Source organism: Pangasianodon hypophthalmus, chromosome 10, assembly GCF_027358585.1.
Source record: "Pangasianodon hypophthalmus isolate fPanHyp1 chromosome 10, fPanHyp1.pri, whole genome shotgun sequence".
Classification (NCBI taxonomy): Eukaryota; Metazoa; Chordata; class Actinopteri; order Siluriformes; family Pangasiidae; genus Pangasianodon; species Pangasianodon hypophthalmus.
The window spans coordinates 10,619,220-10,636,755 of record NC_069719.1 but is presented as its reverse complement, the minus strand read 5'-3'; the positions used below and the strand labels follow the sequence as shown (position 1 = coordinate 10,636,755).

Sequence of the window (17,536 nt, the reverse complement as noted above, 5' to 3'; positions counted from 1 at the left end):
TGATTGGTTGTATCCTGGTGGTCCACATCATTTGTTTTTCTCTTTTTTTTTACAGAGCTCTGGAGAACACAGAGACCAGATGGTTGATTGATATGAACATTGAGCAAAATATAACAAAGTTTTCTGACTTCAAATCTTTCTTCCACCATGGGTTTACTGGATTTTACCTTCAGTACCTGTCTATTTTATGATTAACTGTACCTTCTCTTGGGTTATTCTTATCTTTTAGCAGGATATTTTTTACACCAGACACACATTAGGTCATTACACTGTCTAGTTGTAGTAGGTCATGGTAATGAGACCTGTGGTAGAATCTACAAATCCTGGGGAATAAGACTTAGTGTTCAGATACAAGTGAAAAGTATTTTGCCTTGTTGCTTACTTTGCCTGGTTTACTGAACTGTTATTGGCGCAACCACATCCTTTCCTGGGCTTCCTTTCCAGCAGCACAGATCTCTGGCCAGTGTGTGTGTGTGTGTGTGTGTGTGTGTTTGTGCGCGCGTGTGTGTGTGCGTGCGTGCGTGCGTGTGCGCGCGCGCGTGATCAAAAAGGCTCTTGTGCGCACGAGCCGCGCCTCATGAACTTTACGCGAGCATCTCCCTGATTTCCAACTTATTTTCGTCGGTCATCAGGGCACTTAACCCGGAATGGCCTTTTTTCAGGATTTGGGACGTGAAACGTGATTTAGAAAAGACCAATGCGTAGCTCGTGCGGATTGCGCGGAGGGGAATACATCCACCTAGTGCATCTGACCACTCGCCTCGACTGCCTCATGCACATTTACTCACACTACACATGCAAGAAAGAAATCGCGAAGATGCTGAGGAGCGACACGCGCTTCGACCAGCAAGCAGACGCACATGAAGCGGAGATGAACCTGCGACTTGCATGGATAGGATGATTGACGTTCAACTCCGGAAAGTTTCTAGGGAAGACATTGCCAAATTGTAAAAAAAAAAAAAAAAAAAAAAGTATTATGTCTTTCTTGAATCCTGCATTCGTGTGGATGCCCTTGGCATGAAGTGCTCAGGTGTCCTCTGGTTCCTGTAACGTTACTCCACCAGGCGCATCGCCATCAGTCCAGTTCTATGCGCCCTCCGCCTGCTCACACACCGATCTGTTTATGAGCCGAGAGAAGGAGGGATGCATAGTCGAGACAGAACACCTTTCAGATCAAGGCTTCGGCCATTTCTATTAGGCCACTGCTTTTTCTCGTCGTTTCTTCTTTTATGCCAGGTAGGTTGACTTCTGGGCTGATTTTTGACCATCACATGGAGTTTTGCGCGTCGTCCGCTCTGCGAAGGGGTTAAAGCGAGTCAGCTTCGTTGCTGTAGTGTGGTTTGTCTCATTTCTGAGAAGCTAGAAGGTTTGCCAGTGGGTGCAGAGTTAACTTCACTGTAGCAGGGCTTCCCAAACCTGCACAGGTTCAAGTTTTCCCTATTCCTAACCCACCTGATCCTTTTATAAACAGGTAATTCCTCAAAATGTGCAGGGCAGTAGAGTTACAGGACTGAAGCTGTAAAGCAAAAGCCTGCCCTGACATGTGCTATGTGCAAAGTTGCAGATATATCCTTCATGAGATATTTCAAAGTTTTCCATAAATCAAATAGGCATTCTCTCAGAAATACATTTCACATATTTAAAATGAATCTGGTTCATTTCATGTACGGCAGAAAATAAGTTGAGTAGACTTTTTTTTTTGAAAGACTGCTTTTAAAACCATGTATCAAAGTCGACATATGCACACCGATGCCCACACAGATACTAGTGAGAACCTGCAGGCTAGTAAAGGGTCAAGTGTAATGTATTCTACTCATATCCCAAAGGCCTCCCACTAGCACTCCTGAAAGCATAGAAAAGCCCACTTTATGGGTGGGAGGTTCTTTTAGAAAGCAGTTCACAGTGCTGAATGTGTGCTGTGTTGAGTTTGACTGTAGCTGTAAACAAAGCTCTCTTACTTTTATTTCAACTATGGGTTCTAATCAGATGTGATTGTGCGAAAATAAATGCTCATATTCAACAATCTACACATCTCTCAGCTTTGATATTTCGACATATTATCAACTGTGGCAGTGTGTATTCACAGTCATGCAGGCAATTTCACTATCATAGTAGATCTACTCTGCCTGCCTCCCCGCCCACACAACTTATCACGCTGTACGTGCATGGTCTGTGGAGGCATATATCTCTCTTCATCTTCCTCTCATCCATTTTTCTCCTACTGCCACCTACTCAATCTCCTTCTCTGTTGTCTCTGCCTCTTAGGCTGAGCTTCAGAGGTCATGCTCACAGCTTGGCTCTCAGAGACGAGGTGGACACTGCCAGTCACTGTGCCACTGCAGATACTACCCACCTCTACCTCCTCCACCTCCACCTCCACCCCCTCCTCGGCTTCTCATCCCCAAAGGTAGGGACTCTTAAAAAATCTGCTCTGGTATGCTTTCTCTGGTTACCCCACAGATTTTGACAATAGATGGAATCAGCAGGGATGCAAGGCCAACTGTGCTGCAATCTATTCATTTCAAATACATTTTTTTTTTTTACATTTTCTGGTGACTGCACTGCAAGAAGTGAATAGTGCGGGCAGGCAGTTTGAATTCAGTGTTTGTATGGCTTATCATGTGTTAGGAAACTAATAGAGAGCCTTGCTTAAGTGTTTATAGAGTTTGCTCCGCTGAGAGCTCTAGCTGTGATAGAACATGATTTGGAGAGTATTGCTTCTATTGCAGAAATAAAAGTCTTTCTACTCTTGTGCAGTGATTGTACAAACAGAGGAATAATCACGTCCTGGTTACCCTTAGGGAGTTCCCCATATGCCTGGAGCAGCTTGTGAGATGTGTGCATGCTGTTCTGCCAGGCTCTGTAGTCAGCTTTCCCTGGAGGAGCCTCTGATTAAAACTCAGATGAGTTAATTATATTAGCGTTTTAATACAGATAAGGAGAAAATGAATTGAGCCAACATTCCAGTCTAATTTTTGAACTTGAACAGAGAGCAAGAGGCATTTTAAAATGAATATACATTTGTTTTTTTTTTCTACATGGTATTCAGAACCTATGGGGAAAAAATCTGTAGGTTGTGTATTTGTACAGGTTATAAAGTGCAAAGAAGCAACCATTTACGCTGAATATAGTAATGCAGTATCACATTACTCTTAGTCATTTATCTGTTCAGGTAATATGGAAATCCTTTTAAATTGTGGGCCTTCCTAATTCATACACAAGAAAATGGTCTTAAGTCTTAAATCTTATGCACTGGATATACAGTCACAACTCACTTTAATAGGAACACCAGTACACCTACTTATTTGTGTAATTATCCAGTCAGCCAATCATGTGGCAGCAGCACAATGCATAACATTGCATGCAGATACAGGTGAAGAGCTTCGGTTAATGTTCACATCAAAATCAGAATCAGGGAAAATGTGCTGTCAGTGACTTTGACCATGGCATGGTTGTTGGTGCCAGACAGGCTGGTTATATCTTAAAAACTGCTGATCTCCTGAGATATCACGCACAACAGTTTCTTATGAGAGAGGTCAGAGGAGAATGGTCAGACTGGTTCAAGCTGACAGGGATAACCACTCTTTACACCTGGAGTAAGCTGAAAAGCATCTCAGAACACAAAACATGTTGAAGCTTGAGGCAGTTGGGATACAACTGCAGAAGACCACATCAGGTTCCACCCCTATCGGCCAAAAACAGGAATCTGAGGCTACCATGCCACAAGTTAACCTATACTGGACAGTTCAAGATTTTTTTTTTTTACCCATTCTGATGTTTAAGATTTTGACTTACTTTCCTTTTTCCCTTTCTTTGCATTTACCAATTCTTTCTAACTTGCCATTTCCTCTTGCTAAATTAACATCAGTAAAACTGTATTTTGTGCTAGCTGTGTACAATGTTGTGCTCTGCGGTGGGGTGTGGATCTAAGTGATCCATTACTTATTGCTCTGAAATAAACCAACAGAATAAGAATAATTGATTTCTGTTTTAGTAATGTGCATGCAAATGTTTGTGATCTTAGGTGTGAGTGAGAGAATGAATGCACACACAGAGAGGGCAGTTGTAAATTTTTATTGAAATTCTTGGTAAGAATGACTGACAGACTGAATGGAATTTCACTCTTGTATCATCCACTTATGCCATTCATAGAGACTCACACATTGTTGTGCTTTCAGTGGTTGAGCCTCCAGTTCCTCTGCTAAGGCCGTGGTGGATGGACTTCATTGTGGTTGTGACAGTAGGATGCACTTCGGCTTTCTTTCTACTCTTAATTCTTCTCATCTACTACAAGGCCATTAAACGGTATTCACTTCACTCATTGGTTTTCTTTATGAAATGTATGTGTAGGTACATTGAGTACAGTTGTGTGTGGAAAATATTTCACATCTGTCGTTCATTGTAACAAACTGTTATTTAATGTGTATTTTTTATTAGGGCAAATTAAAATGCATCAAAGGTCTTCCAACCATTTCGAGCATCTCAATGTACTACTGCACTCAGTGAATATCAGCTTCAGAAATATTAAATGTTCACTTAGTTTATGATAGTAACCTTGAGTCTTAATGGTTGATTATTTTGCAGCTCTATATAGTGCTGTCAGTTTAGCTGCAGTAGAACCCATTGTCTGTCCGTCTGCTCTTTGGGAGTCCTGTTAGCTAGTTTGCTGGCTAGTTTACCCCAAGTTTCTGACCAATTTCTTAACTTCAGTGAATTTTGGATAAAGTTGACTCTGTAGGTCTATCTCATATTACTGTGATTTGCTAGAAAAAGTGAGGACCTCAAGAAAAAGGCCTGACCCACAGTAGTGATAGTTAAATAGACAGGACAAACAGACAGATACACAAGTTAAGTCCATAAAGAGCTTTCACCACTGCATGCCTAGATACTGGTGGCTAACAACAGAGAAAGCTTTCCACTGCCTTCATGCCTGCTACACTAGATATTCTTTGATGTTTTACTAAGGAAATGGTCATTAGTTCATTAACGGCGGTCCAGTCAATTATCTCAATGAGACAGCTTTCTAGCAGATGATAATTTCACTGGTATTACATAGAATGACCAGCCAGAAAATGAACATGTGCTGTACTTTTAACACTTCTCATGTAATTATGCTATGAAATCTGCTGACTACTTACACAGAGGTAAAACATGTACTACATTAAGGCTTGGTGACAAAAAAATATGGGTAACTCACATTATAACCAGATGACTTGCGAAAACACCTAAGGTATTATCATTGCCATTTCTCAACAAGGACATGTTCCCTGTGTTCTCAGAAAGGCAGGGGCAAATGCAAGAGGCAGAAATAATGTGTGTCTGGCCTTGAAATTCATCATGGCAATTCTCCAGCCTTCTGTAGCCTTGGGGCATCCTCAGTTTAACACTGCACTCCAATTCCAGAGACATGGCTGCTGTAATCCTGACCTCAAATGATCATTTATGAATTAATATTTTTTGGTTGCAGGTAAACTTTTTATATACATGCATGTTGGAAATGTCCAAAATATGGAACTGACTTTGTGCCAAAAAAAAAAAATTGTTACAAATGCAAATAACAGTTGAAGAATTGAAGTCCAATTGCCTCCATTTACCAGACTTTTTTTTTTTTTACCTAACATGGCAGAAAAATAGGAACCTAGTGCTCAATATCTGTCCTGGAATTCTTCTACTTGTGTAGTTACATACGTAAACGTAAGTCAGTCATTAACACAAAGCAAACCACAACAGGGCTATCAAGATGCTGGCATGAAGCAGACAGCTGGCTCCTACTTATTACACAGCTGTGAACCAAATAAATCATTTAATGTTGAATATTTATTAGAAATGACTTGTTTCTAATAAATTACTCATTACATGATTTCACTTAAAAATAGCCAGAATTACAGAACTATCAGAACTACATAGCAACATAGAGAACTGCTTAGCAACATAATCACAATAAACACAGTGATGTTCAACTTGTGAGCGAATCATTCTTTTAAAGAATTCCTTTACCACAACCCCCTCACCACCCCCCACATACACACACACACACACACACACACACACATACACACACACACACACACATATTTTTCTCCCCAATTTGGTCACCTGCCAATTCCCATGTACCAGCCAGCTCTCCTCTATCATACAACAATACTACCAGACATGTGAAGCCAGCCAACCACAGCTACTGTTCATACTGTGTCGCAGGGCAGTGTGACACTCGGAGGAAAGCACTATCTGCCTTCTTCCAAAAACATGAGCTCACATATGCCCACAGATAGCTAAACAGCTAAATAGCTTGCTAAATTTCACTGAAGAAGGTAGTGATAGCTGGTGGCTAGTCCTATAAACAGACAAAAAATTTCTGAAACAAATGCAAATAATCAAACTTATATTAAATCTTATATTTACAAGTTATTTACAAATTTATTTACAAGATTTACCAAATACAAATATTATAGTAAGTAGTTGTACTGGTTGCGTAATACTGTTTTGAATTCGGCTACTCGACTGACTACTGCAGCTCGAAGCACTCTTGAGTCTGACTGGTGCCGATATGTTTACATTTGAGATGTCAGTCACATTCATTTCTGTTTCAGTGATTGGCAGTTTGATACAAGGTACAGCCCCTTTGAGAGGTCTCCCAATCATCATACGGAGATGGACCAGACAAGCAAAGAGCTCATTGTCCAATAAACATTGAGATTTTTTTTTTCCTGAATGAATGAATAAGCAGCACGATATTACAGTGAGGTATTTGATATTTTGAATTTCACCATGAGTGATTAATAATATAGACACATTTCTACATTTGATTTCATAACTGCATTTTATTGAAATTTTGGGAAAGACCAGGCTTCCCATGTAGTCTGAAAGCAAGCACCTTTGGTTTATACTAAAAACCACTGTAATGTTATACTGGTCCAAGAGGTTGTTGTAAAGGTGTTAGCTGATAGGCTATAGTAAACGACTCCAAACCTAAAAATAGTCATGTTTATCACATTTCATGAACTTTGTGATGATTTTTTGTTGTCATTGTTGGTTTTGTTTATCTCATGAGCTGGTGTATTAATTCATACACATGATCCATAGTGGGAAAGTTTGTTCCAGTTGAAACATGGAAACATGGTTAGAATGTATCTTAAAATAGTGTCAGGTGTTGTTAAGCTATGTGGATTGTTTAAAGATAGGCCTTGGCAAATTCTTAAACAAATGCCTTAAAACTTGGTATTATTAGGTATTAACTGAATACAAGTAAGCTATGCACAGGTTAATGTATGAGCTTATGTTATTTGTTAGAATATATATATCTCCAGGGAGGAAACTCAGAATTTGAGTTTTGAGAACATGGGCTCCAGACTTCAGGCAGTCACTGACTGCAAAAGATTTTCATCCAAGTATTAAAATTATGGTTATATTTACAATTATGTCACTTTGTCAAAATACCTTTGAGCCCCTGAAAATGGAGGTACTTTGCTGAAAATGGCTGTAATTCCTAAATGGTAAATGCCATATTTTTGTGGAGCCTCTTTTGTAACAGCAGTCTGTAGCAGCAGTAGCTAATTTAGTGTTACACTGAACATTTCACTTATGGTAAAGTGAGATTATGGTGTTAAGTTAAAGTCTGAAATTGAAAAGAACTTGGAATGTTGATGCCATGTAACAGTAAAATAACAGAGAAAGCTACAGTATGTGATGGTTGAAACCAAAGATGGCCATATATATATATCCAAGGCTAGACAGAGCTGGTTAAGTGACTACTTGTTAGTTTGAGCTGCTACCCAACTGGATGGAGTGAAGACACCTGTATAATCTGTGTAATCACCTGTAACGGCTGTATAATCATTTTTATTGTCTTTATTTAATACTCTGGGCATGAGATTTACCCCATCTCTAAATTGTAAACTCAAATAGTTTCTTTAGAAACATTTCTGAATACTTAGAGAAGCTGGCATTTAGTCCTTAAGTCTGGGCTCTTGGTTCAGGTGAAGGCCATATCACAATTTTAAGCCTGTTTGCCTTCCCCTCTCTGTTGAGTTGAAAAATAAATAAGCTGCAGAGGGTTGATGGCACTGGTCTCAGTCTGACCTGACAGCAATCCCATTTCCAATTACAGAAAACACTTCACATCCAATCTAGTAACAGGCTAAGGTAAGGTATATGACAGGTACAGGGTAGGAAAGCTAACCATTTCATTAGATGCACAGAATAAAAGTTAAAATGGGATCGAAAGTGCAATGTGAACTTAAATTAGAGAGAGATGGCAAATCTGTGCTTTGGTGATGCACTATATCTTTTTTATTAGAACATAGTCACACATTTCTGATAGCTTTGATACTACAAGGAAAACTCAAGATGATGCAGACAAGAACACTTAAGTGCAAGAATACTTAAAATTTAGAATAGGTATCTAGTTAATTTCAAAATATTATTCTCAGGGGGAGTGAGGAAGGCCAGAGTGCTGGAGATCTCAATGGAAGACAAATAGGGCAATAAAAAAGGGAAAACTAGAAAGATTAAATTCTCTCTGACTCAATAGCATATAGGAAAAAGTTTTATAGTCTCTACAGCCACTGGGTCTCCCCAGTAAATCTGACCTGGCCAAGGGCCAATCCTCTCAAGTGCTACTGTCAGAGGAAGCCCTGCTTTAGAAATTCTGCTGACTAAGACTGCAAACTTTGTAGATTTCTTGGGCCAGTGATCCATCACTGACAAAGTACAGAAATTTTCTTCACATCACCATGGAGTAAATCCTGGAAAGGCTGAATCAGTATTTCATAAATAAAGGGTCCAGCTGCTATCAAATTCACATATATAAATCATCATATGCAAACTTTAGAGGAACATGAACATGTGTGAAAAGTAAGTAACTAGTAAGAAACCAGCTTAGAGCTTAATTATTGAAAACAAAGACTATGACATTAGAGTCAGGCCCAGACAAGTATATATAACAAAGATAACTATAACATTTCAGCAGAATCATCCAACCACCTAGTTAACATTGTTCCAGTGTGTTTTAAACAGTACAGCACTTGTACGGGCATCAGAGTTCTCCTCAAAACTTCAAACAGGGATGTGAACTGCACTTGAACAGCTTTGGCATGAAATATTTATCAATTCTATGAAGTGTTATGTCACCACATGGTGTCTGTCAACTCATGGCATCTATTATTGAGGCGCCTGGGTGGTACAAGGACCATGGGATGCCCAAACGGACAATAGACTACAGTATAAATGCAGTTAAACACTCAGTTGAACAATCCATACTACTTTTTTGATTCAGTGTCATTAATAAAAACATTGATCTTCTGTGAAATGTCTGTACAAATTATTTATTGAACCAGTGTTTCAGTTGATATCCAAAAGCCAAAAAAAAAATCAAGTTTGGACTAGAAAAAAAAACCCTGGATGTTCTTATGTAGCTTTAGGGAGCTTAGCACCAGTAGAGCAAACTGTACAGTAGTATGAGAAACAATGCCTGCACTAACTGTATTCAGCTCAGTTCTGTGTTACATAAGGCAAAAAAGACTACTGGCTGATGTGACATATAAGGCATAGTGCAGTGGAGAAATATAATAACCACTGAGGTAATGAAAGGGAGACGAAGGGATGGATGAATAGTCCATGTTGAATAATACTGTCTTACACAGACCAAGAGACATCCAGCATCATGTGGGCGTAGCAAACTCCATTCCTTGTTCGTGTTAGAGAGCTAGAGAGACCGTAGGAGGACTATAAGATTGATCATTTCGTTATTGTGCTGCAATAAAATTGTTGTACCAGCTTGGCTCTGTGCAACAAATTATTTCCATCCTTTGTGTGTGCGTGTGAGTGTGTGTGTGTGTGTGCATGTGTGCATGCTTGTGCCACAGATATGTAGAACAAGAAATAAACTGAATCAGCACCTTGTTTCTTTTGCAGGAAACCTCTTAAAAAAGAGGAAAATGGCACTAGTCGTGGAGAATATGCCATGAGCTGCCGCAAGAAAAAGACCACTAATAACATTGTACTGTAAAACAGACACACATAAAGAGCTAATGATGTCTCTGCATTGCTGCATCCTCAGCACTTACTGACCCAATGTGCAGCAGAAGTGCTAACCCAAATGTACGTCCGATGTCAAAGCAGAGAATGGAGAACAAGAACAAGATTAACTTGTTGGAAGACTGCAGCCTGGGCTGTTACACTACTGCTCTGCACTCTCAGAGTGCACTCTCCCACTCCCATGCACTAGCAAACTGTGGCATAGAGACTATGACGTATATATTTGCATGATTTTTTTTAATTTTAGTGCCATTATATCAATATATAATACCAGATGCTTTATTTTACATTTGATGTAAATAATCTAATTTCTCAATCTCAAAGCTAATTTCTAAGCATAGCATTTTCTATTTATTTAATAAATTATGATTATTTATTTTGTCAACATTGCTGTGGGACACTGCATGTCTTCTGATGAGGAGATGTTTAAAAAAAAAGACATGGCTGTGTTGTTCAGCTGTGTCTTAGGGAAATTTAACAAATGAGTTTGCATGGTATATTGTGCACACCTAACTGAAATACACCTTGTAGAAATTTTGTACTCAAACTATCATATGTTCAAAAGATTGGTTACCTTGCACCGTCAAGGCTGTGGCTTCATATTTGTGCTGTATTTCTAAATGTTAATGTGATATAACATTGAGACAAGCCTATGCACAGATACTTACACAACATGTTACATCATTCTAGGATGAACCCTGGAGGTCTTTCCTGGTGTTCTGCATTATTTCTGTGGTATAGCGTGGTTTCATATTTGCAAAGAGACTAAGATGCTGGTCTTGTATCCTCCTTAAGGCTAGATTTCTAAACACTCCCTTGTCTTTACAAAATTCTAGTGATTACAAGGACAGTGGACAATCATGCAGGAGGCACTTTGTCATGTTCAGATGTAATTACGTGCTAATTGTTCCCTTCACAATCCACCACACAAGGGCCTTTCCACAAAAGTCTACAGAGATGTCTGATGAACATTAGCACTTCACTGATGAAGGATCGTAAGAAAGACGGCGGTATTTCCCGTGCCGTAAACTTCATGTAGGCTGTCATCAGAAAGATAATGAATGTCTGTAATGTTGCTGATGTTATAATGACAGTATAATAAGTATCATGTTATATATTAATGAAAAATACATTAACATAGAGCGTCAAACGTTGGGATATGCATTACAGTTGGTTCGTTTCAGTGGTTGAAACATCATGTTCTGTGTCTGAGTGCTGTCTCTGTCTGTCTAACTACAATTGTGAAGTTTGGTCTCATCTGAATTGTATCCTAGAAAATCTCAAACAACTATATGTAAGATATATAAAATGTATTATATGTACAAATGAGAGGGAATGATGCATGAATGTAAACAATGATTTCAAGTTACTGTACCTTCTGGACTGTTATTCACTCATCCAGAGTGACTAAATATGTTTATACATAGTAGAAATAAAACCATGCAAACAGATAGTTCTGTTTCTAATTCAGTGATGTGTCATGAAGGGTAAATAATGCATAGACATCTGTTGTTTGATCCAAGTATGCTAAATACAGTTGGAAGATGAGTTATGCTATGTCTCAAATGACATACTATTGCCAAATAACTAAATGTAGGACACTTTGTATAGAGAAATGAAAAATTCTTCATGGTTTTTGGGACTGATTAGCAGCCATGGAACTTTCACTGATGTCAATCTCAATAAAAGCATATATAAATGTAATTTCCCCCATCAGATTTATTTAAAACTTTTTAATTCAATCATGATTTATTGCTTTTTGCTTAAATTTTGACTTTGGGATAATTATGACAATGGGTGTTTTTACATTTAGCAGACTTGCTTATCAAAAGGATTTACATGTAAGGTGGCATGCAATCCCAGTGTTCAGCAGTGGTCTTCCAGTCAGGAGCACAGAACGTCCACCATTTTCCCTGTTTAGATCAGCATGTGTTGGCTAAAAAATGGCTAAATAAAAATGTGATCTAACATGTGGCACTTTAATATGTTACATGACTACATCTGATTCAGGGGTGGCGTGATACATGGATGGCTCAAAGTCCCAGAGCTCTGGGTTTAATCTTAAGATTCGATTGCTACCTGTGTGGAGCTTCCTCCAGGTTCTTCCGTTTCCTCCCACTGTCAAAAAATATGTAGACAGTCCTACATATGGACTGGTGATGTTAAATTGCATCTCCAGTCCATGAAAGTGAATGTGTGTGTGTGTGTGTGTGTGTGTGTGCGCGCACTTTGATGGACCAGTGTCCCATCCAAGGCGTATCTCTGTCTTGCACTCGGTGTTCCTGTGATGGGATCTGGATTCACTGTGACCCTGACCAGGATAAAGCAGTTATTGAAATTGAATGAACGAACAAATGAATGAATCTGATCGAGGAAAGTACATGACAGCAGAGAAATTACTGGTCTAACATTATTGTGTGTGCCTGAATAACATTCGTAATTGTCTTGCAGAGTGTATATTTAAATAAGCAAAATAGTTTTCCTGCACTGTCAAATAACCAAAAAATCATTACATAACCTTAAGAATCACTGATAGCTGTAGTCTCAGTGGAAGCCACACACAGTTAATCAGTGTCTCACACTCTCAGAAATAAAGGTACTGAGGGGTCCCAAAAAGTCTCCATGCCTAGGGGACTATGTCTGCAAGCACCACGTTGGTTGTGCCTTCGTCCATGGATGTTCGTGGCTGTCCATTTCTCGGTTAGTTCGCAACACTTCCAGTCTTTTTGAATTTGTTAATAAGTTTGGCTACAGTGTCGTGTGTGATCCGCTTGCCATGTTTCCTGTTAAAGTCCATCGCAACGTTGCCATGGCGTCCTGATCCAGCCATGAGAATGATTTCAATATGTTCTTCTTTTGTGAAAAAAAGTAGTTCTTATTTACGTTCTTCTATCTGAAAAAAATATATAATATAAACTAAGTATGAAAAATTTTGGAAGACATTTTGCTAAAAAGTGTTAATTTCCCCTATTTATGGAGACTTTTGGGACACTCTGTATAATCCAGTGCTGACTGTGTCATGTTGAGTATTTTGGGTCAGGAAGTCAAACTATTGATTGAGTAGTACTTTACGATCATGCTTAATCCACTGCACAGTCAGTATTGCTGTCCTTATTTAAACCAAATTGTAATCATAATATACATTAAACAGTCATTAAAATGTTAGTCTTTTTTTTGACGACATGTTGTCACTGATCCTTAAATCCCTGGTGCTGAGTGTTCAGTCTTAAGCCCAGAAACTGTACAGAATCAGACACTGGGGCCAGGTGAAGGTGACCTTCATCAACCCAAGACACTCAGATCTTTTCAGTGCCACCTTCCCTGAGGGTTCTCAGAATCTTGTGGCCATCTTTAATTACTGACCTCCAGCTGGTTGCTCATCATCTCAGCTCTCCACACATATGGTTCAGACTGTGGAGGCAAGGCCGGATCAGGCAGGAGCGGAGCCAGTATCTGCGAGAATGATTATATAAGCAGCTCTTAATGAGTGAGATATTTGAAAGGGCTCTGAGTTCAAACGACCATGGCAGGCGTCTGGCATATGCTGCCTCTGAGCATGGGGAGTTGATTACACACACACATACACACACACAGACACAGGGTCTCTTTGATGAGCGGGGTTTAGAGGTCGATGGGAAGGGTGCCTAACCCCTCTGATTTGCTTGAGGGCAGGGCAAGTTACAAGAGATGCTGTGTGCTTATGTGAGTGAGAACATTTGCAACACATTATCAATACTTTTCTAGATATTAGAGATTGTACATTAGAGATCATAAATTTTTTTATCATTTCAAATTGTTTTAATGGCACTGAGAAAGTGGAATAAAGGCCACATAATAGAAGCATTGTCATTCCGTATATGCAAAGGTGAAAAATAAAACACACTAAACTTCAGGATGGAAATAAAATTAGAAAAGGGCAAAGCTGCTAATGTGTAACTTAATGAGACCTGGCCAGAATCACTTTAAGCATGTTTTAGGGCAGATGTAATTGTGTTTGCTGCATTTCTAAAAAAAAAAAAAAAAAAAAAACAAGGCAAATTAATGAGTGAAAACACATGCTATTCTCCTCCTTCAGCTGGCTTGTTTACCTCCATTGTCTATTTGGGAGGCTTTATTGAGTTACCCAGCTGCCTGGGCCTGGTTTGTGGTCTGATTGATTTGTGCTGGGATAGATGGACCTGATGTTAGAACCTGGAAAGGAGGAGGATGATACTGGTCCACAAGGCTAATTAGATCTGCATGGGATATGCTATTAGTCTTGCTACATCCTCTATTAACAGACATGTATTTTATATTTTATAAAGGAGCAGTTTGAGATATATATTGTAAAAAGTCATCTACGTACTGGCTGTCGACATACAAAGTAGGAAGAAAATTAAGTTTGTTTGATTAAGGACATATTCCATGTTTGTCTTTTGTTAGCAAAAAGCTAGCCAGCTAACTGTGATGAGTGATGTATAATGTCCTACTCAAACAGTGATCTATATAGTCAATGTTATAGATTTAACAAGTGAATATGTTTGTATCATGATTGATCTAAAGCAAATATTTAGAATACAACATAACTCATTTAAAGGTGTGAAGTGCTCCTTTGTTTACTTCTGAGGCTGTGTGCAGCCATGTTGATTTGACGCCACTCCGTAAAAAACTGGGAAGGAACTCATAGTTAAGAAGACTACCCCAAATTGCTGAGTAGGAATTTCAAGTTGAGGGGGACATTTTTTTGGCTTTTCCTGGTTGGAGGTTGGCAATTAGAAGTTGCAACCTCGAGTCGAACGCAGCATTTGTTCTGGTGGTGGAGCCAATTTCTGCGCCAGAAAAATGAACAGAATGTATAAAGAAATTAGCCAGATCCATTGCATGGCAGTATTGCGATAGTTGACAGTTAATGATCATTTTTGTTTATTTAGGTTTATTTAAAACTATGATTACTATGATTACTATTACATGAAACTACGAACTATGAAACTGTGATTATAATAAATCTAGAAATATTTTAGGACATTACAATTAGCTCCTGAGTCAACATATATTGTCACATTAAATTTTAAGGTATAAATACTGACAGGATGACTACAAATTAAAAACATATGTATTTTATTTATTTGTTTTACATGAAATAAACATACTATATTATAAACAAACTGAATAGAATATAAGCCCTATACGTCAATCACCATTCTCATGATTACCTTTTTCACATATTCTGATGGCACATTAAAGGTGTGTACTCTACAGTGAGTGTGACTTTCACACCATTTAAACAGTCTCACTGAAATACACACACACATATGCATACACACAGTAGGAAGACTCCTGCATCTGTATGCACCACATGTACTGCTGTTCTGGCACCTTATAATTCAGTGTCTCTCCCCTTATGCATGATCATGATAATTACATGCAGACAGAAAGAGCTCGATGAATGTATTTACAGTCACACTTTTTTAGTGTTGCTACTGTAGAGTTGCTGTTGCCAAAATCCAAAGACTGCAGTATAATTCTGTTCATACAAAAGCACTGCTGCAAAATACTACATTTGAGTTTAAAGAAAAAAAGTTAGCTGGTTGGTGCAGATTGTTGCTGGTCTTGCAGAAGCTTCTATAGGACCGCACATCACATGGGGTAGAACTGCGAGGCAGCCTCAGACGACTGGATCTCAACCTGAGCCATTTTAAACTGAGTACACTGCAGCCATTTGCGCAAGGCAAAGGGAAAAGTGCTGGAAGCAGGACCCTGGAGACACTGGTTATTCACTCGGTTCTGGATGGCCTGGAGACGCAGCTGGAGACCCGCAGATAGGTGCTGCAAATAAACACACCAAGTTAATCGGCTCACAGGGAAACAGCTGCTGTCTGGGTTATACATGAAACTATTGGCATAACGCTATATGACAGTTACTTACATTTAGACTGGACTGAATCATTGGTAGCCACATGGGAATTAACTGAAGCAATAGGCAAAAAAGAAGATAACATTTTAAGCATCAAAGATGGGAACAAGAAAGATCCATCAAAGAAAACTGACCATTATGTTCTGCTCAATCAACATGAATAATTTCTTCATTTATTTTTCAATGAGACATTAGCAGATGTTTAAGAAATCCAAACTTACTTTCACAAAAATGGTTGAATTACATTCTTGCAAAGCTTCCATCAGACTGATGACATGCAAACAAACCATCTCTACCATCTGAAAGGAAAGAAAAGATGCAGTCTCAGAACAGGATTCTAAGGATTTGCAAAATAGCATTATGCTTCTAATCATGCACAAGCGCAACTCTTCTGGAGAGGATCCTGTGTAAATGCTGTAAAATTGAAATTAAATTATGCAGTAATAATCAGATTACAAAGGCAGGAATTTGTCCAGGTCATTTTTCTCAGGTGTTCTTTTATGCTCCTCAAACCAAATAAACCAATTCGTTTTTCCGATGACTCAGGCTCAGCCTTCATTGATGATAAAGGCACTAATAACTCTCATAATATAATATAAATCTATATTAGTTCATAAAAAAGCTAAACATGGTGTTTATGGCAATAAAGAAAATTCAAAAAAGAGCTTTAACAATACATATGGGATATTGTTAATTAGTTTTAACAATACATATGGTGGAATGTCAATTATCTTACTACTTTGTTGTGGGCCATGAGCTGGAGGATGCTGGGTGTGACTCGGCTCCAGAACTCCAGGCCTGTAAGAATAGCGCTTGAGGAGAACTCATTCTGGTTTTGGTTCTGCCCAGCTGGCGCTGCAGCTGCTTGCTCACAGTAGATGGTCCACAACTGAGCAAACATGAAGGCATGGAACAGGGAGCACATGTGCAGCACGGACGTCTGGTGAAAGAAGAGCAGAAATATCAATGCTGCATTCTCTTGGTTCAGACTGCCTATGGATGAACAAATCCGGATTGAGCTGATCTGCTGCTGTACCTTGGATTGCTCTGGAAAACCAATGAGGATTACAATAAGGTGGTCTGCAATGTGAGAGCCAGCGTCCAGCGGAATGGGCATACACGACGTGGAACCCTGATGCAAAGCACAGTGGGTAAGAGAGCCCAGGAGAAGCCAGGAAAGCTGGCGAATGTGGGATACACACTCAATGAACTCTTTGGGCCTGAAGAAGAAAGAATATGACAATTTGCAACCTGTTAAAAAGGTTACTTATTTTGTGGTTGTATGGCCTTAAAAATAGCATGAAGGTAGCCATGATGAGCTGAGAACACTCTTACCCTTGTTGCATAGCAGAGGGTGGATGGTAGAGCCATGGCAGGTAGCGAATCACAGCCTTGTTATCACGATGGTTACCTTTACTAATTTCCATGGCAGCTACCTGAGCCAAACCCACTTTTAGATTCCCACCAAAAGTGTCCTCATGAAGGGGTTGACAGCAAGCTTTCATATGACTCTAAAGGAGGGATATATGGGGCATTTTCAGTTACAGTGAACAATAAACAAATTTCAAAAGTTATTCATACATTTGGCACAGTTTCAGAATTTGGTAC

General features: G+C 39.1%; 2 protein-coding genes across 6 annotated transcripts in view; one reads left to right on the top strand and one right to left on the bottom strand.

The window, feature by feature from the left end:
* Positions 1-199: 199 nt before the first annotated feature.
* Positions 200-11,486, top strand: LOC113538721 (proline-rich membrane anchor 1). 2 transcript variants are annotated; one of them, XR_008302493.1, is made up of 5 exons: positions 200-1,236; positions 2,266-2,407; positions 4,179-4,305; positions 6,591-6,744; positions 9,913-11,486. XR_008302493.1 is itself a non-coding variant. In XM_026934023.3 (4 exons), exons 1-4 carry the CDS (start codon positions 1,144-1,146, stop codon positions 10,004-10,006), a joined length of 456 nt encoding a protein of 151 aa, XP_026789824.1. In that variant the 5' UTR covers positions 215-1,143; the 3' UTR covers positions 10,007-11,486. The 2 variants fall into 2 exon arrangements, 1 of the variants encoding a protein (XP_026789824.1); XM_026934023.3 differs by lacking the exon at positions 6,591-6,744 and having other exon boundaries at positions 215-1,236.
* Positions 11,487-15,115: 3,629 nt separating this feature from the next.
* LOC113538935 (protein unc-79 homolog) overlaps positions 15,116-17,536 on the bottom strand; it is a 35,576-nt gene continuing 33,155 nt past the window's right edge. For 3 of the 4 annotated variants that reach the window (XM_026934408.3, XM_053237718.1, XM_026934410.3), the window contains 6 exons: positions 17,264-17,439; positions 16,965-17,148; positions 16,665-16,868; positions 16,150-16,227; positions 15,941-15,982; positions 15,116-15,840 (listed from right to left, as the gene is read on the bottom strand). In XM_026934408.3, the coding sequence (XP_026790209.2) occupies positions 15,652-15,840; positions 15,941-15,982; positions 16,150-16,227; positions 16,665-16,868; positions 16,965-17,148; positions 17,264-17,439 (873 nt within the window). In that variant the 3' untranslated portion in view covers positions 15,116-15,651. The remainder of the gene's footprint in view (positions 15,841-15,940; positions 15,983-16,149; positions 16,228-16,664; positions 16,869-16,964; positions 17,149-17,263; positions 17,440-17,536) is intronic. The other variant, XM_053237717.1, reaches the window with a different exon arrangement.